General features: G+C 42.7%; 1 protein-coding gene across 3 annotated transcripts in view; it reads right to left on the bottom strand.

The window, feature by feature from the left end:
• Positions 1-22,449, bottom strand: part of HACE1 (HECT domain and ankyrin repeat containing E3 ubiquitin protein ligase 1) — a 123,038-nt gene that overhangs the window by 53,155 nt on the left and 47,434 nt on the right. For all 3 annotated transcript variants that reach the window (XM_083176969.1, XM_083176967.1, XM_083176968.1), the window contains exons 9-10: positions 20,780-20,881; positions 12,532-12,638 (exon numbers count right to left, since the gene is read on the bottom strand). In XM_083176969.1, the coding sequence (XP_083033095.1) occupies positions 12,532-12,638; positions 20,780-20,881 (209 nt within the window). The remainder of the gene's footprint in view (positions 1-12,531; positions 12,639-20,779; positions 20,882-22,449) is intronic.

The following is a 22,449-nucleotide window of genomic DNA, read 5'->3' as shown; positions in this document are numbered from 1 at the left end:
GTATTGCAGCCATTTTCAGCGATAGTGGTAGGACCTGCAGAACAGTGGGGTCCCTTGACGGGGGCTGCAGGCTTAAATGCATTGATCAATTCATGAACCAAATCTCCACTATTTATTATCAGTTAATTTAGTGTGTGCAGAGCCCATCCAATGTCTGTTTAAACAATGTGGTCACAAGCCATAGGGCACCCCAAAACTAGGAAAGGTGAGTGCCGATGTTAAGTGTATATATTGTTTATTAGATTAATTTTTTTAATTAGTCTCATTGTGGTCACATTCTCTCATGCACCCTGTTTTTAACTAAGATTCCATAGCTTATGCTAGCCATTTCCCTAGATGATTAGTGACAGGTGTGTTGGTAGCTGCTCACCTATAAAAGCAAAGTCTGCTGTGAGCTTCAGACCTGATAGCATGCCTGGTATCAAACATTGATGTGATAGCTATGTGTATTGCAGCCATTTTCAGCGATAGTGGTAGGACCTGCAGAACAGTGGGGTCCCTTGACGGGGGCTGCAGGCTTAAATGCATTGATCAATTCATGAACCAAATCTCCACTATTTATTATCAGTTAATTTAGTGTGTGCAGAGCCCATCCAATGTCTGTTTAAACAATGTGGTCACAAGCCATAGGGCACCCCAAAACTAGGAAAGGTGAGTGCCGATGTTAAGTGTATATATTGTTTATTAGATTAATTTTTTTAATTAGTCTCATTGTGGTCACATTCTCTCATGCACCCTGTTTTTAACTAAGATTCCATAGCTTATGCTAGCCATTTCCCTAGATGATTAGTGACAGGTGTGTTGGTAGCTGCTCACCTATAAAAGCAAAGTCTGCTGTGAGCTTCAGACCTGATAGCATGCCTGGTATCAAACATTGATGTGATAGCTATGTGTATTGCAGCCATTTTCAGCGATAGTGGTAGGACCTGCAGAACAGTGGGGTCCCTTGACGGGGGCTGCAGGCTTAAATGCATTGATCAATTCATGAACCAAATCTCCACTATTTATTATCAGTTAATTTAGTGTGTGCAGAGCCCATCCAATGTCTGTTTAAACAATGTGGTCACAAGCCATAGGGCACCCCAAAACTAGGAAAGGTGAGTGCCGATGTTAAGTGTATATATTGTTTATTAGATTAATTTTTTTAATTAGTCTCATTGTGGTCACATTCTCTCATGCACCCTGTTTTTAACTAAGATTCCATAGCTTATGCTAGCCATTTCCCTAGATGATTAGTGACAGGTGTGTTGGTAGCTGCTCACCTATAAAAGCAAAGTCTGCTGTGAGCTTCAGACCTGATAGCATGCCTGGTATCAAACATTGATGTGATAGCTATGTGTATTGCAGCCATTTTCAGCGATAGTGGTAGGACCTGCAGAACAGTGGGGTCCCTTGACGGGGGCTGCAGGCTTAAATGCATTGATCAATTCATGAACCAAATCTCCACTATTTATTATCAGTTAATTTAGTGTGTGCAGAGCCCATCCAATGTCTGTTTAAACAATGTGGTCACAAGCCATAGGGCACCCCAAAACTAGGAAAGGTGAGTGCCGATGTTAAGTGTATATATTGTTTATTAGATTAATTTTTTTAATTAGTCTCATTGTGGTCACATTCTCTCATGCACCCTGTTTTTAACTAAGATTCCATAGCTTATGCTAGCCATTTCCCTAGATGATTAGTGACAGGTGTGTTGGTAGCTGCTCACCTATAAAAGCAAAGTCTGCTGTGAGCTTCAGACCTGATAGCATGCCTGGTATCAAACATTGATGTGATAGCTATGTGTATTGCAGCCATTTTCAGCGATAGTGGTAGGACCTGCAGAACAGTGGGGTCACTTGACGGGGGCTGCAGGCTTAAATGCATTGATCAATTCATGAACCAAATCTCCACTATTTATTATCAGTTAATTTAGTGTGTGCAGAGCCCATCCAATGTCTGTATATATATATATATATATATATATATATATATATATATATATATATATATATATATATATATATATATATATATATATATATATATATATATATATATATATATCAAGAGAATAAAGCAGTGTCACTCCAGGGGTCTTTTCAATGAATTTTAGTAGAGCATATCAAAGCATAAAAACGATGTGACAGGTTACACGAAAAACATCAACTTTCGATGCCCGCAGCATCGTTGTCAAGACGACATGCAGCCTGTCGATATACATACGTATGTATATCGACAGGCTGCATGTCGTCTTGACAACGATGCTGCGGGCATCGAAACGTTGATGTTTTTCGTGTAACCTGTATCATGCATCACGCTGGTGCGTGATGACGTCATTTTTTCTGCGACGGTACCGGACGGGAGTGAGGTCCCGCTCTGGCAAGCCGCATACACATTGGGTGAGGTTACTATAAAGGTATGTTGTATACTGTTTATTCTTTGTACACTTGAAAAAAGTTCTCTAATGAACTGAAACGTTGTTACAGTTTCCTGTCTGCGAGTCTTCATTTATACCAGGAGTGCCGCACCGTCGCATGTCTATATATATATATATATATATTTCCAAGACTGCCGGCACTCAAAGTGCCGGCAGTCTTGGAACTATATCTATTTCATTGCTTGCTAGCAGTGATTAGTTGCATGGCACCTGCTTGATCTATTGGACTTTTGTTTGTGATTGCACAGCACTACTTTTATTACTCTCTGCTCCTTCAAGTAACATCATGGATCATGCAGGAGTATCGGCTTCCCAGTATGCCCCTGGGTGCCAGAATGTTTCCATTGCTATTGGAACCACCTTTACATATACACCAGCAGAGATAAGTGATATTTTGTTTGAGGTTGATCCTGCACTAGCTGCAGTGGATCACAGTATCGATGAACTGCAACATCATCTATTCAAATTACGCCGGCGGGAGATTGATTTCCAGCTGCATGGATCCTCCTTGTCGGATTACTATCGGGCCAGTAAATTGCCCCGTGGTTTTCGCATTAAGAACACTCCTACGAACTGTTAAACGGAAGTTCTATGCTACCACTGAGTTGCGACGGAAAAGTAGAGACCCTATGTTTGGGGCAATCTGACCGTCAATGGAAGTTGAAAGTTTATTTTATGTCGGGGTTTTTGGGGACATTTCCCCCAGGTTGGGGGGTTTGGTCATTTTGCAGAAAATCCAGGGATGCTATACTGAGTTACTTAGATACTGGGTGATATGTCTCAATTGAAAATTTGCTCTTGGAATGTAGGGGGGATTAATTCCCCTATCAAGCGTAAAAAAATATTATTGTATTTGAAACAACAGAAAGCGGATGTAGCTATGCTACAGGAAACACACCTCACAGAGAGTGAACATGCCAAGCTGGGAGTGTTGGGGTTCATGGTGGCAGCCTCTGCTTCATATTCATCTGAGGCACGAGGGGTAGCCATACTGGTCAGATCAGCCGTGGCCCCTAAGTGCTCACAGTTATATGCTGACCCAACAGGCCGTTTTGTGATCACTGAGGTCTCAATGTTACAGGAAACGTTTATTTTTTGCAATGTTTATGCCCCAAATGTGTATTCTAAAAAATTCTTTCGTAGATTGATGAACAAATTGTACCCTTATGCAGACTCTCAGCTTGTGGTGGGAGGGGACTTCAACATGGTGGCTCTCCCATCGATGGACAGGTCAGCTTCCACCACAAGGCGTACCCCTAAACATACTATAGATATAAAGTATATTGTTGATCAGCTGCACTTGTTGGACTACTGGAGGTTGCTTCACCCAAGATTATACATGTCTGTCGGCAGCCTATGGGACGCTGTCGCGTATTGATTATCTGATGCCTTCGTCCAGCATGTTCCTTAGGCTGCTGGATGCAGGCATCAATGCTATGTGTATATCGGACCACTCATTGATTTGGTTTTTGATGGAAACAGGCATTGATATAGGACACCACAGACAGTGGAGGTTCCCCTCGTATCTTGCTGGCTCCATCAAGTTCAGACAGGCATTAGAGGCAAGGTGGGCAGATTATTCCCATACATATCAAGATCATGTAGAGGACCCTTTACTTTATTGGCAGACAGCTAAGACAGTCATGAGGGGGGAAGTAATGGCATTCGTTAGTAAGTACAAAAAGGACCGCTCTAAGAATATATTGACAGCTCAGGAGGCCTTGACGGTAGCCTATGCGGCATATAAACAAAACACCAATGACAATACCAAGTCAGCGTATTTACAAGCTAAAACCAACTTTGACTCTATAATGGAAATACAAACCACCAGACATACATCTGACACCTCCTTCCAGTTTTATAAACATGGGAAAAAAAATGGAAGACTTCTGTCTAATTTGATTAGGGGGTCGAGGCCAACAGCAGTGGTGGCAGCCCTTAAAACACCTGAGGGAGTCAGGAAAACAGGGGGAGTGGAGGTATTAGAGATCTTCAGACAGTTTTATGAAAAATTATACACCCAGGGACCTATCGACACAAATTCACAGTCTAGATTTTGGGATTCAATTGAAGTACCACAGATTCCAGAGGGTAATAAAACCAGTTTGATGAGCCCCATTTCAGCAGAGGAGGTATCCCAAACAATTAAGAAACTGAAACCCCTGAAGCCCCGGGACCAGACGGGTTCTCAGGAGAGTTCTATAAGATACTGGTAGATAAAGTTAGTGTACCCTTGGCCAGGGCCTTCAATGCCATAATGGAAGGCTCCCCTTTGCCCCTATATTTCAACTCGGCAGTGGTCAGGGTGTTACTAAAGCCGGGGCGAAAACATGGAAGATCCGGGATCGTATCGCCCAATCTCGCTCCTTAACAGCGATTACAAATTGCCAACCAAAATTTTGTCAGATAGAATCAAGTTCATACTACCCAAGGTGGTCGCGATAGACCAAACAGGATTCATTTATGGCCGCCACTCAGTAGTTAATGTGCGGAAGGTTTTAGCAGTGATCCAGCACCTGGAAAAGGGAGGCGGCGCGGGTGATCATGTAGTGATGGCTATGGACGCCGAAAAAGCATTCGACCTTGTAACCTGGAGTCATCTATATGAGTCCCTAACGCGGTTCGGATTCCCAGAGGAGTTTGTACGACTGCTTAAACTACTTTACCATGTACCTAGGACTCAAGTGGCATGTAATGGCTACATGTCATCTTACTTTAATATACAGAAGGGAACTAGGCAGGGGTGCCCGTTGTCACCCCTGCTCTTTGCATTGGCATTGGAGCCCCTGGCGATTGCCATCCGCACTCACCCATTATTTAAAGGAATAACAGTGGGTTCCTCAGAACAGAGATTATGCTTATTTGCAGACGACATGTTGGTGTTTGCCTCGGATCTGTCCACGTCCGTCCCGACCATCTTAAAGCTACTGCTCGAATTTGGCTCGTTTGCAGGGTATAAAATTAATATCCAGAAATCGGAGGCCCTGGTGGTCCTCCAGGACCCTACGACTGTAACCCACCTACCAGTACTCTCACAATTTAAAATAAATACTCAAAAAATCAAATACTTAGGGATAAATATACCAAGTAGACTATCCCAATTGTACAAGGAAAACTTTGAACCTATAATCATAGGGATATTGAAACAATTGGAGAAATGGAAATCTCTTCCACTGTCCCTAATGGGGAGGGCGGCAGTTCTTCAGTCTATCGTATTTCCAAAGCTCTCCTATTGCATGCAGATGATCCCCATTAGATTGTCCAAATCAGACATAAAAAGGGTGACTTCAGCCTTTTTCAAATTCCTCTGGGCAGACAAGAAGCCAAAAATTTCTAGAGACAAGTTATATTTCAGGAGGGTGGAGGGGGGCCTCGGGGTACCTCATTTGGCGGCCTTCACCCACTCGGTCTTCATGAGGTACATAATTAACTGGATGACGGGTACAGATTATTATACACATCGGACACTAGACTTGGAAATGTTCCCCCAGATGTCAACAGCGGCACTCCTGCATGTTCCAAGGTCAGCCTTAACCCCCTTGGCAATTCAGAACATATTATTTGCAGACACATATCTGGTTTGGCGGGCTATCAACAAGAGACTGGGCCGTAGAAGTGAGGTGTCGCGATATGCTACTTTCTGGGGGAATCCCAATTTTCTTCCGGGAACACTCAACACCACATACCTTGGGTGGGCTAACAAGGGACTCTCAGCTATTCGAGATGTGTGTAATCCTGGGGGACAGCTAATGGCCTTCCAGGACCTGGTTGCTAAGTACTCCATTGATAATAAAGATTTCTTTATGTATTTGCAGATTAGACATTATATACAGACCATGCCCTCACCTATGATAGCAGTAGGGGCTCAGGACCCTTTGCACGCTGTTTTTGTATTAAGTTCCACTGGCCCATACCGTCTTAGATATATATACCCAAGTCTGTTGCCATCGGATCCTAAAATTAAATGGGAAGGAGCAGCAACTCAATGGCAATCTGACATACCATCGGTGGTTTCCCAGGACACTCTGACTAAACACCTAGAAAAGACCATGAAAATCTTACAGTCAGCTATGCTGCAGGAGGTACACTTAAAAATGCTTCACAGAGCTTACATGACCCAGGCACAACGCAAGCATTTCATCCCGGGGGAACTGGGCTTGTGCTTGAAATGCAGAAGCTCACAGTCCACCTTTTTCCATAGTATGTGGGAATGTAGTAAGATACGAAGGTTCTGGGATAAAGTCATGGGGTTAATTAATAAAATATGCGGACTGAAACTAGTGAAGGACCCACTGGCTATGCTGGTGGCTAATTTTAGTAATTGGAACTTTGAGGGTAAGAAGACAATATTGTACCCATTTTTGACAATGACGGTAACAGTGGCAAAGAAGGTGGTGCTGCGATCTTGGACTTCGCCTAGGGCACCAATGTTGTCGTCAGTCAGGGTGGAATTTAATAATCTGCTATTTTTTGATAGACGGGCCACGTTGCCAGACATTGAAAATGGAGTGTGACGCTTCCATAGGAAATGGGGGGTCTATATAGATTCGCTTGACCAGGCTACAAAGAAGCATATTTTCAAATTGTTTGAGGGCACCACGTGGTATCTATTGAGGACATTGTAGTGAACTTAACTGGATTATTTTCTGCATGGAGGGGGAGAGGGTGAGGGGAATGGGAGTAGATTTAGTAGTTAGATGAGAGGTTGTAATATGTTGACAAGATAAAATTGTAAACGAGATAATCGCGCAAACAAACAATCCACACCTGAATGCCTTTACAGGTTTTAATGGTAGATTTTATTGGTATACTCATTGCAACTTTGTTTATTTTTGTTGTGATAAAATAGAAAATTAGCAGATTGTGATATGTGAAACAGCTATGTAAGTATAACAGCCGGTCTGTGAATGTTACTGTATTTTCACAACTGCTTAATAAAACGGTTTATTAAAAAAAAAAAAAAAAAGAACACGCCTACAATTGGGCGTCATAGCCCTGAATTCGTACGTAAATGGATTGGGATCTTGAATCGTGCGTCCCTGGACTTAATAGTCCTTGTGATTGAAGAATCAGGTCGGGAACTGCAGGTGACAAAAGCAAAAATTGCCTCATTTCTAAATGAGCACCAAGAGGCTCTCAATGATCCAGCTAATGCAAATAGTCTGTTAAAACTTGAACAACAGTGTGAGGCCTACAGGAGAGATCTTTTAAAATTTAAGCGCAGCAAACGTAGTACAGTCAACTCTGACTACGAAGAAAATAGGGTCTACGGCTGGTTATCAGATTACCCTGAACGTCGACAAGAGCCCGGCCAACGGTGGCGGAAGCCGTGGCAACAAAAACACGGCAGAAATCGCAATCGCCAACAGAATACCCAGAATACGAGCGATAGTGAATTTGCAATATCAGAATCTGATGATGCGAATGAAAATCAATTTGCCCCTTTAGCCGAGGCAACCTCTTCCAAGGGAAAGCGCGGAAGAGGCAAGCCACCCGCAGGGGCAAACAAAATAACAGAATTAAGAAGAAATCCACCCCGGATTCCGGGCCCGAAGAAACCTTAATTTTTTATTTATCCAGCCGTGACCTAACACCCAGTAAACTTTCTGTGCTGTCCAAAGGCCTCTCTTTTGTGCCCACTAATTTTTTCGATGAATTCGACAGGCGTTGTGACCATCATCGATTGTTGAGAAAACTTTGCCTTAAAGAGTTCTTTCAAGCCAAACCATCCACGACCCAAGTTGGATTTTTTGATGAATTTTTAGCGTCATCCTCATGATCAAAGTTTGACCCAGTGTCGACGAACCCGTCGATCAAAATATTTGGACGTTTGATGGACGACTCCGTTCACAGATTTCTGGCAGCGCCTGGAAAGGTTTCCAAAAATTTGACTTCTGCCGAGGCTAAAGCCCTCCAAAATCTTGGTAGCTACCAAGATATCACAATTAGGCCTGCCGACAAAGGCGGTGCCATTGTGATTCAGGATCTTCATGAGTACCGAGAGGAGATCTATCAGCAATTGGCTGACAAAGCGGTCTATTCTAAACTTCCAGGAAATCCTACTATAAAGTTCCAGCAAGAACTGGGACTGATCCTCAAATCAGCTGTGGCTGAGGGTCATCTATCTGCCAAAGTGTGTGAGCGGATTGTGGTAGTGGCTCCGGTGGTTCCTGTCCTATATACCTTATCTAAGGTGCATAAGGACCCCAGGAAGCCACCGGGTCGTCCCATAATTTCAGCTCGTGGTTCTCTTTATCAGTCGGTGTCTCAACTGCTAGATTTTGTTTTACAACCCCTGTTGTGTCTTCAACAGTCTTTTTTGAAGGATACCACCACCTTCCTTAATATGCTGTTGAAATTCCCTGAGGTGCCACCTGGGACTTTATTATGTTGTTTGGACGTTTCAAGCCTGTATACGTCTATACCCCATGTAGGGGGGTTAAGGGCAGTTTGTTCCATTCTACACAGGCACCTGGATAATGCATGTTTTAACCATGATCTATTTTTGAAACTATTGGGCCGAGCGTAATTTCTTCCTCTTTGATGGTAATTTTTACCTTCAGCTGCAAGGGTGCGCAATGGGGTCGGCGGTCGCACCCTCGTATGCTAATATATATATATATATATATATATATATATATATATATATATATATATATATATATATATATGTTTGATCAGGAGGATGATATGTTCCTAAGTCGGCCCAAGGTTAAGCAACATCTGCTCCTGTACACCCGCTACATAGATGACATCTTCATCTTGTGGACGGGTGTTTGATGTCTGAGGTGAATAGTAGGGACTCTACCATCAAGTTTACTTATTCTATACAGATTTAAACAATATCTTGTTTAAGAGAGCGCACATGACACTAATACATTTTAAACAGGTTTGTTCATTTATTAATATACACAATCAATAATAAAATACCATAAAATGACTAGACAGAATTAGCCGTGGGGAGGATTAAATGGTGAACTGTTTCAGTCCATTTATAAGTCCAGCAATAATTTCCAGACAATACTCAATTAGCTGTAATGCCCAAGAGGTGCTCCAGTATGTAATACCACAATAGGTAACTTGGTAGATATTTAAGTGAAACTGTTATTGTTGGTAACAAATTGTAGCGCTTTTACTTAGATGATACAGCCCGTAGAATATATAGTGATGTTGAAGAATTACATACCAGCTTGTACGGTAATTGCCTCGATAGGCTTGAGGGTGCAGCGGCTGCTGTTTAGAAGGCAGACCGCAGCGTGAGACCTGCTCACTTAGCTGCGTCTGCGGGTAATCCACACACACTCGGCTGGGGGCGGACACCCGTTTGCAGTCTCAATGCCGCTGCTGAAGTTGGTCACCCTCTGCTCTGTAAATGTGCGGCTTGGAGTTCCCAGTTGTTACCGGCTCGCTGGACAGCGGGAGCAATAAGGGACGATGTAATCAGCTTTCAATCGGTTGCTGTTTTCTAAAAGTCCATACCCATCGGCAGTCTGTCAGTCAAACAGGGGGTCTCTTGACGCGTTTCTCCGTCATAGAATTTGGCGGTTTCTTCAGAAGATAACCCCAGCTAACAGAAGTTTACTTATTCCTGTAGCGAGACTGAGGCCCAGTTTCTTGATGTGGCGGTTGCGATCACGGATAATCGATTATCCACTGATGTGTATTATAAAAATGTGGATCGCAACACGTTTTTGATGGCTTCCAGCCATCACCCCCCAGCCCTCAAACGTGGGCTCCCTCGCTCACAGATGCTGAGAGTGGCTCGAGTGATCAGTGACCCCCTGATTGTCTCTGAACGCCTTGATCAATTGATTGCCAAATTTGTCTCTAGAGGCTATGATTATGACCTCTTGCAGCAGCAGAAAGCGCAAGTCTTGTCCTTGCCTCGTTCGAAATTACTTCAGCCCAGTAAACGCCAGTTTAGAGAGGTACTGCCCTGGACCAGTACGTATACAGTGGCCAGCCCATCCATTCATTTTGCATCTAAAGCACTTTGGCCCATCGTTAAAAGTGACCCTGACCTCCCTGTGTTTAGGGATGTGCCGCCTCTGGCAGCTTTTAAGAGGGGTCGCAATTTACGTGATCGTCTTGTAAAGACAGACATCACGGGGATGAATATACCCCGAGCCCCTAATGTTTATATCAAGCCTCCTGGCTGTTATAGCTGCCACAGCTGCACAACCTGTAGACACCTGGTGACATGCAAAAACTTTAAACACCGCACTCTGATAAAATGTTTGAAATCCATACAGTGTTGACCTGCCGGTCGGAATATGTTGTGTACATTATTGTGTGCCCGTGTGGCCATTATTATGTCGGCCAGACGACACAGTCGGCCATCGAATTGGGGCTCGGTGGTAGAGTCATCGACCAGCCGGTGGATCGGAATTTTAGGGCTGCAGGGCACTCTTTATCCTCTCTTAAATACTTTATGATCGATACTGTCAAAGATTCACTGCGAGGAGGTGATAGGGCGAAACATTTGCTCATCGCTGAATCAAGGTTGATCTTTCGCCTAAACACGATTCACCCCTATGGTCTTAATGACAAAATCAGTTGGAATTCTGTAACCTCATAGTTGTGTTACATGTGATCGTGGTATTCCACATAGCATTTTGTTCTTACATCATGATGGTACTCTAACTTGTATTTTTTCTTGTATTTTCCCTGTATTTTCTCCAGATTTTTTCATGTAGGTTTTTTTAATTTTAATTTATTTTCCCTTTAATTCAGTTTTGTCTATTATGGTATGGTGTCCTGCTGTTAATATGTCCCTCTCTGCCTGTGTTTTAAGTCTTCAGCGGCAGCGGCGCAGTGTCCGGACGATGTGCGTGTCACCGTCATGGCCGCAGTGGAACGCAAACAGCCGGAGGTTGCTAGGCAACCCTGCTGAATGCTGGACCCGGAAGGGAGGTAGCCGCCGTCTGTGTTCCGGCGTCTGCGCGTGCAACTGATGACAACGTGACCAGCATGATGGAGGGGCATGAGGTACAGACAGTATTTATGTGGTGAGTGTTCACTGTTTGTTTGCTGTAGGATTGTGACTCTGAAGAAGGGGGTCAAACCCCGAAAGCTCAGCAATACACATCCGTTTCATTTGTTGATTTTGCCTCCCGAGTGGCAATCATTTCTTGGAGTGTCTATATACATACACACACACACACACACATATATATATACACACACAAGCTACCAAGATTTCACAATTAGGCCCGCCGACGAAGGCGGTGCCATTGTGATTCAGGATCTTCATGAGTACCGAGAGGAGATCTATCAGCAATTGGCTGACAAAGCGGTCTATTCTAAACTTCCAGGAAATCCTACTATAAAGTTCCAGCAAGAACTGGGACTGATCCTCAGCGGCGCAGGAACAGCCTGGATACGGACAGGGTCAGCCAGCTGGCTGACCCTGTCCGTATCCAGGCTGTTCCTGCGCCGCTGACTCTGTGATGCTTACTTGAAAAACGCTCCTTGATAAAAGGTCCATGTTGGGACCGAAACGTCGGGGCTTATATACTTTTGATTTCCTTATACGGTGTTGACCCAGTTGGAATAAAAACAATTTTTTTTAATCACAAGGCTGATTTGTGATTACGGAGAGTGCTCTGCTTCCACACCACTGGGTGTGGATTCGTTTGGATTATTAATAGGGGCACGCTGTTGCATGCACCCTTGCTGGGCACCCCGCTGCTGTCTCTTTTTGGGTGAGAGTGCGGTCTTTCCACTTTTTATATATATATATTTTTTATTTTTTTTAAATAGTGGCACTCGGTTACCCCAAAACAGACACGAAGGCGTGGGTCACATCAACATTTCATTTCTCAAACAAGGAAATTTCGTCAGGATACATATATATATATTTTTTATTATGTCTATATATATTTATTTATATATTAACAGTTTCTTATAAAGCGCAGCATATTCCGTTGCGAATATATCTCCGAGCAGAAGGCGGTTTCAGCACTTCCATGGTTTGGAAGCAGAAATAAAGTAGCGGAAGGCAACATATGATACAAGCACAAGCAGATTCATTGACAATCACTCTTAAAGTAATCTGCCCCATTACCTTAAAAAATTTAAGAATTTACTATATTATATTGTGTGAACATTACCTTAACAGTTTGTGGCCATTTGTTGTGGCAACTTCAGCAAGGCTTGTAAGCATCTTAAGATACTGGCTTTCATTTAGCTGAGACAAATGTTCGAGGACCTGCCGCAACTATGTACAAAAAGGTGAGAAGTAATGCAATAACAGTGACAGCTTCTCTGAATTATGTAATTTTAAGGTACAGAATACACAAAAGTTTCTGTTTACCTACTTTAATTGCCAAGAACTTTCAATGATGAATGTTAAAATATAATTTATCAAATAATTTATACATATATGCGATCTTTGTCTGGACCAAATTCATACAGTGAATACCAATAGGTCATGAATGAAAAGGTATAATAAATCAAAAGTACTTCTAGAAAATAGAAAAGTGTAGTAAACTTCTTTTTTTTTAATATACTTTATTAATTTTTTTTTTCCATATAAATATAAAACATGTCACATTTTGATTAACAATTCTACAGGATATATTCAATCATATCTAACATATCCTGTCACCGAGTATCCATATATCACATACATTTACATACATCCTACAATTTTTGTCTATTATCCATAATTTATTATCTGTCTCGACCGTCAAAAAGGGAAATGGAGGAGAACGACTCTGCCTTTAAAATGGGGATTTTCCCATTCTTTCCGACTCCGAATTATACCATTCTGTTAGTTTTATTGCTTGTCTTAGGGATTCTTTAGTTGCTGGGTTAAGAGTTTTAATGTGTGGCTGCCAAATGGAGAAAAAGTCTTTAACCTTCCTTTCCCTTTTTAACGACATTTCAAGCCAGTCCATCTGGAACAGATATGAGATACGAGGTTCTAGTAATGTTATCGTTAGAGTATTGTTTGACACCCACTGGGATAAGATTGTCTTCCTAGCTGCGGCAAATATTTTTGCCAGTAATATTTTTTGTCCCTGGGATAGATTCTTTACCCTTGACTGGGTGTGTATGTCCCATAAGGCCCATTCTGGGGTGAGTACTGTATCTATCTCGTATTTCTCACTTATGTATCTGCTAATTTTCTGCCAGAAGGCATTGACTTCTGGGCATTGCCACATGCAGTGCATTATGTCCGCATCAGGCATCTTACATTTGAAGCATGTTGAGTCTGCTGTTATACCCATCTGCCACCTCCTTTTTGGCGTGTAATATGCCCGATGTAGTAATTTATATTGCATCTCTGCATATGTTGCGGATATTAATATCTTATTCAACCGTACAAAGGCTTTTAAAATTATTTGCGGTGTTATGCCTGGGAGATCCTTTGACCACTTTATGAACCCCATATTCCCTCCCTCTACAAGTATCTGCTTCTTAACATGTCGGTATATCGATGAGGTTTTAACCATTCCATTACCTGTGTTCTTTATCAGGTTATCCAGATTTTTCCCAGCTTCTACTACTGGTATTTTATCTATGGTACTCTGTGCATAGCTCCTCAATTGGAAGTATACAAACCTAGGTATCGATATATCGACATATTTTTCGCACAACCCTTGATGCGATAGAATGGCTGTACAATTTTCATTCATAATATGATACAACAGTCTCATTCCTGCCTTCTCATAACTTTTGATCAGTTTATTATCTTGAAGAGTTGGCGATTCTGTTGCCGTGTTATATAATAACGACTGAAATAGGGTGTTGTATGAGGACAATCCCTGTCTAGCGTGAGCTACTCGCCACGCTGTACAGGTTGCAGCTATCAGCTGGTTATTTGCAATTCCCGCTGGGTATTTTGATGGCTTCATGTGCAGTAGGCTTGTCAACGGTATGTCTGGGCAAAATGCCTGTTCTATAGCTAGGTTCACGTAATGTTTAGTTGCGTGTACCCAGTCCGTTGCATATCTAAGATTTGCTGCCAGCGTGTAGCTTTTTATACATGGTAAATTTATACCTCCCAGTGAGGTTTGTTGGGTAAGCTTATACATTGAGATTCGGGGCTTTTTACCTTCCCATATAAAACCGCTAATCGCCTTGTTTAATATCTGGATGTCTGAGTCTTTAGTCAGTAGGGGCAATGTCTGGATTACATACAGTAAACGTGGGAAAGAGATCATCTTTACTAGTTGGCACCTTCCAATATAAGACAGAGGCAGCGCCTGCCATGATCGAAAATCTGCTAATATTTTTTTAATTACAGGCGCATAGTTTGCCTGGTACAAATCCGCTGGATTCACCGTTATGACCAGCCCTAAATATGTAATATGGTGATCTGCCCACAGAAATGGAAAATCCTCTGTCCACCCCATTTTTGCCTCTCTGTGCAGTGCCAGCGCCTTCGTTTTTGACTTATTGACCATAAATCCCGATATACCCTCGAATTCCCTCAACAACGTTAGAAGGCTGGAAAAGGTTTTTTGAGGGTTCATAAAGTATAGCAGGAGGTCATCGGCGTATGCCGATACTTTCAGTTCTGTGGCTCCGAATTGTATCCCCTTCCAATCTGTTTGGAGGTGAAACATTCTAATGAGTGGGTCTATGGCCAAATTAAATAATAGGGGAGATAACGGGCACCCCTGTCGGGTCCCCCGGGCTAGCTTAAAGCTGGATGTGTTCAATCCGTTTATTGTCAAATATGCTGTAGGTGAATTATATAAGTTCCTGAAGAGAGTGATAAATCCCACCCCTAGCCTCTGCATATGAAATACCCTTAATAGATGTGCCCATGAGACACGATCAAATGCCTTATCGGCATCGCAACTCACCAGTAAGGATGTGCCCTTAACTAGTGAGTGCGATTGTATCAAAGCTGCTATCACTTGCCTGACATTGTGAATTGAGGATCTGCCTCTTAAAAAGCCCGTCTGTGAGGGATGAATCAGTTTCGGTAAGGCCAGCTGTAGTCTATTTGCCATTATAGTCGTCAGCACTTTAAGATCTTGATTTAACAGTGAGATCGGTCTATATGATGTCACGTGATTCGGATCTTTGCCCGGTTTCATTATTACAATTATTCTTGCCTCATTGAACCCCACCGGAGGTGTATTACCCTCTATAATGGAGTTAAATAAGGCAAGCATGCAGGGCAGCAATTCTGGCTGAATTAGTTTATAGTATTCGGCACTTAGACCGTCTGGGCCTGGGGATTTCCCTTTTGGTAAATTTTTTATTACTTGTTTAAGTTCTAGTTCGGTTATAGGGTCTATTAGTGCGTCACTTTCTGCCTGTGTTAAAGTGGGAAGTTTAGCTCTTTTCAAAAAGTCCATCCCTAACTTTGGTTGGTCTTGGGGTGATGAATATAAATTCTTATAATAATTTAGAAAGGCCTCCGCTATTTCCTCTGTCTTCTTATTTTGTATCCCTTCCTCTGAGGTTATATTAAGAATGCGTGTTACTGGTCGATGACCTTTGGCCACTGACGCTAGTAATTTCCCGGCCTTGTTACCCCATCTAAAGTACCTATGTTTTTGGAAATCCAAATAGTATTGGGCTTTTTCGGTGCAAATAGAATCAAATAATGCTTTTGTTTCCAGAAACATCTGACGGGTCTCCCGAGTACCGTCTCCCAGCGTTGTCGATACCGCTGTGCTGAGTTCTGTATATCGTTTCTGTATTGTTTTTCGTTTTGCTGAAACATATGATATTATGTATCCGCGCATAACAGGTTTTGATGCAGCCCAGAATAAATTTATGTTATCTAGGTGCTGAGCATTATCTTCCGCATAATTTTGGAAGTGTTGCTTTAATGCTGCTCCAAACTCGGGTGACTCCGTCAGATGTGTAGGAAATCTCCAATTACGAGACTGGGCTGTTGGCGATAGCAATGATAATTTAAACCAAGTTGGCGCATGATCCGAGATTACTATTGGCTCTATTTTAGATTGAGTCACTCTCGCCAGTAATGCATTCGATACAAGCCAATAATCAATTCGAGTAGATGTATGATGAGGATGGGAATAAAAGGTATATTCCCTCTCCGCTGGATGCTGGTGTCTCCATGGATCTGCCACATCCAGGGAGCTCATCAGCATCCGCAAAGCTGGGGAGAGAGTGTTTCTATTACTGTCATTAGATTTATCCAATTATTATTATTATTATAATTTTATTTATAAGGCGCCACAAGTGTTTCGCAGCGCCGTACAAAGGAACAATACAGGGAGACAAAAACTTGGCATAACATTGAATAAATAACAAAAATACAGTACAAATAAAGAGCACCACAGTTCAATACACATTACAGCTTAAATGTAAGTAGTGAGGACCCAATCAACATACAACTAGAGGCTTGAGGCCAATGATGGAGATGAGTATGCAGACGAAGATGGTCACTGAGTGTTGGAGTAAAGGAGAGCTGTGAGTGAAATGTGAAGAGAAGTGGGCTTTGACAACAGGAGGGAAGAGGGCCCTACTCGGAGGAGCTTACAATCTAGTAGGAAGGGGAGACAGACAGATTACAAGAGGTGCAAGCGAGGGGGTGGTGGTTAGATAGCAGGATGTAAACAGGAAACAGGCAAGGGGTCGGAGAACCAGCTGGTTTATGCAGTGGAAGGGTACGCTTTGATGAATAGGTGAGTTTTCAGTGCCCGTTTGAAGCTTTGCAAGGTCGGGGAGAGTCTAATGGAGCGAGGGAGTGCGTTCCACTGAAGGGGTGCAGCACGGGCAAAGTCCTGTACTCTAGCATGGGAAGCAGTGATCAGGGTGGAGGAGAGACGACAGTCGTCAGCTGACCGTAGAGGGCGGGAGGGTGTATGAATGGAGATGAGGTTAGAGATATATGGAGCAATGGAATTAGAGATGGCCCTGTATGTGAGTGTGAGGTGTTTGAAGAGGATTCTGTAGGGGAATGGAAGCCAGTGCAGATTTTGTTGAAGGGGAGTAGCAGAGTTAGAGCGGCGGGAGAGGAAGATAAGCCTGGCTGCAGCATTGAGGACAGATTGGAGAGGAGCTAGTTGGGATTGAGCGAGGCCAGTGAGAAGAGCATTACAGTAGTCAAGCCGTGAGATGACTAATGAGTGGATGATCCAATGTTTGCTGTTGTGTAGTATTAAAATCTCCTCCTATTATTATTTGTCCTGCTGCCCAATCCTGCAGCTGTACATATAAGTTGGTAAAGAATTCTGTATTAGGGCCTGTGGGGGCATATATTGTGGCGATCGTGAACAATTCTCCCTCTATTTTTATTTTAAGAAACAGATATCTGCCTTCCGGGTCTTGCAATTTTCCTACTACTTCATAGCCTAGGGATTTGTTTATAATAAGCATACCTCCTCGCTTTTTCGTGGGAAAACAGGTGGTGAAATATTCTGAGAACCAGCTATCTCTAAAGGTATTTGAATCTCCGTCCTTCCAATGAGTTTCCTGCAATACTGCTATGTCAGGTTTAAGACGTTTTAGATGTTGAGCTATCTTTCTCCTCTTCAGAGGGGAGTTCAGTCCCTCTACATTCCAGGTTACAAATTTAATGCATGTACGTTTATTCTCCAAACTATTAAGGGACCTAGTCATGTCAACTTATCTTTTATCTTATAAAATCTACCCTTTAGTTTTGCTACCATAATCGTGATATAACCCATCTTAAGTAAATATAACCCCAATTTCTCAACTGATTTTAAACCTTTAACGTTCATACTTCTTAGACTTGTAGTTTTACTAGATTCCTTCCGGGTCCCATAAGGGCTCTCACTTGGCCCGGGAGCAATCCTTCGTGAGTGTATATGTCCTTCCTCTCTATAAATTTATATCTCTGTAGTGTTATATAGTGCTTTTCATCCTTCAACAGTATTACAATACCAAATTCACCCTTCTGTGTAGTTAACCTTGTAACAAATTTACAAATATTGAAATCTCGTGGACATATCAGATTCATTTGATTTAGCCATTACCACAGTGACACAAAAAAAAAAAAAAAAAATTCATGTGAAAAGTATCTTATCATTGTGATCATATGTTCCCTTAGTGTGGTATGTTCTACCCCCTCCTCTACATCCCTTTGGGTACCGATTAACTTTTTGTGACTAAATTTTTTACAGTTATATATCCTTGTGATAATTAGTGTAATAAAAATTAACAAAATACATGACATTCCCTTATTTCTACATTCTATCATTACATTTAGTTTAGAGTTATTATACTTGCAAGCTCAGTCTCAGTCTCTTCCTCAGTCCTTATCTTTCGATACGGGCCCAACGCTTTTGAGGACAGAATCTATAAAGATCTGGGCTGATGAAACTGTCTCAAATATGTGCGATTTTTCATTGTGGAATATCCGGAGTTTTGCCGGATAGATGAGGCCAAACTTGATACCTGATTCAAACAGAAGTTTGCAAGTGGGTGAAAATTCTTTCCTTTTTGTTGATACTTGGGCCGAAAAGTCCTGGAATAAAAGTAACTTTTCCCCTTGGTATTTCAGATCTCTCTTTTTTCTGTACATGTCCAAAACCAGGACTTTATCCTGGTAATTCAGAAATTTGAAGATCACTGGTCGAGGTCTGCGACGTTCGGATTGATTTTCTGGCCCAATGCGATGCGCTCTTTCGATCAGCATATTTCCGGATTCCGGCAAGCAGTGTAGTTCACGGGGTAGCCATTTTGAGGCCATATCCATCAGGTCTTTTTGTTTTACTGATTCCGGCAATCCGATCATGCGCAAATTGTTTCTTCGACTCCGATTTTCGGCTTCTTCTAATTTCTCTTGAATATTTATTATTGTAGCTTCGTGAGATGCTATGGTGGTCTTAGCCAGATTTAGTTCGTCTTCTATATTAGATATCCTTTGTTCCGCCTCAGTTATTCGAGACCCTTGTTCTCTGAGCTGTACCATAGCTGTCTCAATTGCTTCCTTAATACCGGCCAATTTCTCATCCAGCAATGGCGATAATATAGCGGTAATTTCTTTAGCCGTAATAGTTGCTGCTGTTTTTTGTGTTGGGGAGTCCATGCCCTTAGATGCCGTATAATTATCTGGGGAGGCAGGTGGGCTGGTTATGTAGGAGGACTGATGTTTTGTATCTTTGCCCTTTGCAGTTGTGCCTCCCTTGCCACTCCGGGCTGCTTTCCCCACAAATTTCTCCATGAGAGAGTCTCTTCTCTTTCTGGACAGCCAGTTACTTTACTGGATTTTATGATGCCGCTGCCGTTCTGTTTACTGTATATTTTCCTGGGCTGCGTGTATGTCTTTATATGAGGCTGCAAATCCCCTCCTTCTTTTCACCTGTTTCCTTAAACCGTTCGGAGTGATCGGAGAGCTTCAGTATGTAGGGTTGATGGGGGGGGATAAGGTTCTAAGGCCTGTTTCCAGCCTTACACTGGTATATACTGATACTTGAGCTCCCAATTGTTAAAAAGTTTTTTCAGTATGTAGCAGCTCTCACCTCCTCCACAGTGCGAGATGATATAGGTTCAGCAGTAAATAGGGTACAATTTCAGGCTGCTTGCCGTCCAAAAGGGCAGAGTCTCTCTCCCCCCCTCTGTGTCTTTCACCTCTAAGTATAATGGTGATAGCCGGCAGTACTCTGCCACCTCCGCTTCTCCCGTTGTGCTTGATATCGGGGGTGCAGTGCAGCGGCAGCACCGAGTCGCTTCCGACAGCGTCCCCTGGGGCTCCCTTCACCGTCACCAGGTGGATTGTGTCTCCGGCTTTCTCCCCTCGGTATACGCTGAGTCCCGATATGCTCCGTCTCCCTCACGCCGGTATCCGGCGTCTGAGGCTGATGACGCTCCTCCTGGCGCCTCGCTGACGTACCTGTTGGAGTTCTCCGTACGCCGCTACTCTCTGCGCCTGATTCCGGTTAAGGTGGTATGCTTGTGTGGGGAGCTGGGTCTTGTTTCTCCACGTTGTCTCTCAGATCCCGTCTCTCACTCGGGTCTGTGTCTCCTTTACTTGGGCTGCTTTAGCAGGTAGCAGTCCTTGGAGCAGAGAGCACACTTCGACACGGCCTTTCCCTAGGTCCGCCCACCGGAAGTCGCTGTAGTAAACTTCTTATTGTAGAGATCAATACATATTAAGCGGAATTTAAGAAAAAACTGTTGTACACAATCAAGATGCACTCTTTTAGTATTATATATATATATAGCTAAAATGACAACAAGAATCTGGAGTGGAAAACACCTATTTTTCTGCACTTTTCTGATTAAATAGTTTTCAATCAATGTACTGTGGATGTATTTTATGGTTTCTACAGAGCTTGGTTTATCACACAAGTCTTTATGACATCTAGAATTATGTGTACTGTAAATAAAAGGGATCTGTGATTGGGATGGATGAATTATATTATACAAATAATTATAATTTATTATAATCCGTGTTACCATGTTCTCTCGAAGATCTTCATTCTGAGTCATCTGGATTAACGTCTGGAAGAGTCTTGGATGATGCTGTATGAGTAGGTCACAAGTTTCTCCATATCCACCCTACCAGGAAAATGACATTAACATGACATTATGACTATATTCTAGCATTATATTATTGAATACACCAAATGCTGAGGACATTTTCCATGTAGCTGAGGACATCAGGAAACTATTTAAATTGACTTTGTAATGTTTAATCTGTATTTTATGTAAACAAATATATATATATATATATATATATATCAAACATCACAAAACACAGAGTCTCTACAGTCGAGAACATGTACATTTGAAAAAAATCCACTGGACTAAAGTAGAATCCGGTGAAAACCTGTTAATCCCTTTTCTAAACACAGAATTGATCCACCTTGTGGTTCAACTCAGATGCCATCAAGATGACATTTGGTTATATCCTTTTTACATAATCTGCTGAAACACTTCTGGATGAAAAAAGAAATATGGCATGCCTGGGAAAAAAAATGCTTTCCTGTCTCCCTACAAACACCAATTTATCTATATTCCACCTGGACTAATAAACTGGATCTACCCTCCTCTGCTGTAGATGGCAATCAGATATATTTGTTGCAAGGAAATCATCCAATATACTAGTGGATCCAAAACTGTGTGCCATTGCACACAGGGGTGCCTCAGAACGCTTGCAGAAAGGCCCTGGTAGTCCAGGACCAAATCAAATTATTTATGGTCAATTTAATAGGCAAACTCAGAGATGTGGCTGACAATCTTGTACCTGACCACATAACGCGTCTGGCAAGAAAGCTGAGGGGTGGCAGGAAGGCTAAGCTGTGGGCAGACTGAAGCAGGGAAGTGACATAAAACTGAAACAATTTCAGTTGCATGCCAAACAAGGCCCCCGTAGATTGCGGCCTACTGCCGCGGCCTCGATTTGTGCGGGCACCCGGCGGCTGAGCTCCAGGGATGGATTGCGGCTAAAACAGAGCGCCGGACCCGCTGGAGGACCATAAGCGGGGCTCTAAGGTAGGCAGAACTCTCCCACACCCAGCGTGGCCCTCTGCCTCCTCACATTGTGGCTCTGGAGCCCCCACAAATGAGTGGAGTTCAGCAGCTCCCCAGCCACGTAACTCCTGGTGGCCATCTTGGATTCTGGATCCTGCCAAGACTGCAGCTATAAGCAGAGCCCTGCACTTGCTGCCATTATCACTGCCACCTGGGTCTGCTCCCAAGTACAGAACTACTGTTAATATATTGCCCTAAAGTTTAACTCTCCTCCTGCCTTTCCCCTGGTGCCTAACCCTTCTTATTTAAAGGGTCAGCGATAACTGTGTCCAGTGCTGGCACGGCCACTCCATCGATGCCCAGGCTGCATGGTAGCTATATCAGACATACTAATTTTCATGTACTGCTGTCTTTGATAATGACACCCTCAATGCCTTAATGAATGCTGACACACTCCCTGACTCTGGTATGACTTAATACCACTGACCAAGCCGTGACATGCTTGCAGACCAGCTAGAACTTGCACTTGTCCCACATATCATTCTGCAAATCTCTTCATCCGCTACACTCCCTGCTAAAATCATGTCTCCTAAAAAAGCAAAAGCACCAACTGGAGTTCCTCCGGTCAGCTTTTTAAAATCCTAATCCCTGTC

The sequence above is a fragment of the Crinia signifera genome, chromosome 3 (assembly GCF_055691185.1).
Source record: "Crinia signifera chromosome 3, ASM5569118v1, whole genome shotgun sequence".
Taxonomy (NCBI): Eukaryota; Metazoa; Chordata; class Amphibia; order Anura; family Myobatrachidae; genus Crinia; species Crinia signifera.
Note: the sequence above shows the minus strand (reverse complement) of the source record. Positions and strands in the feature narration are given on the sequence as shown.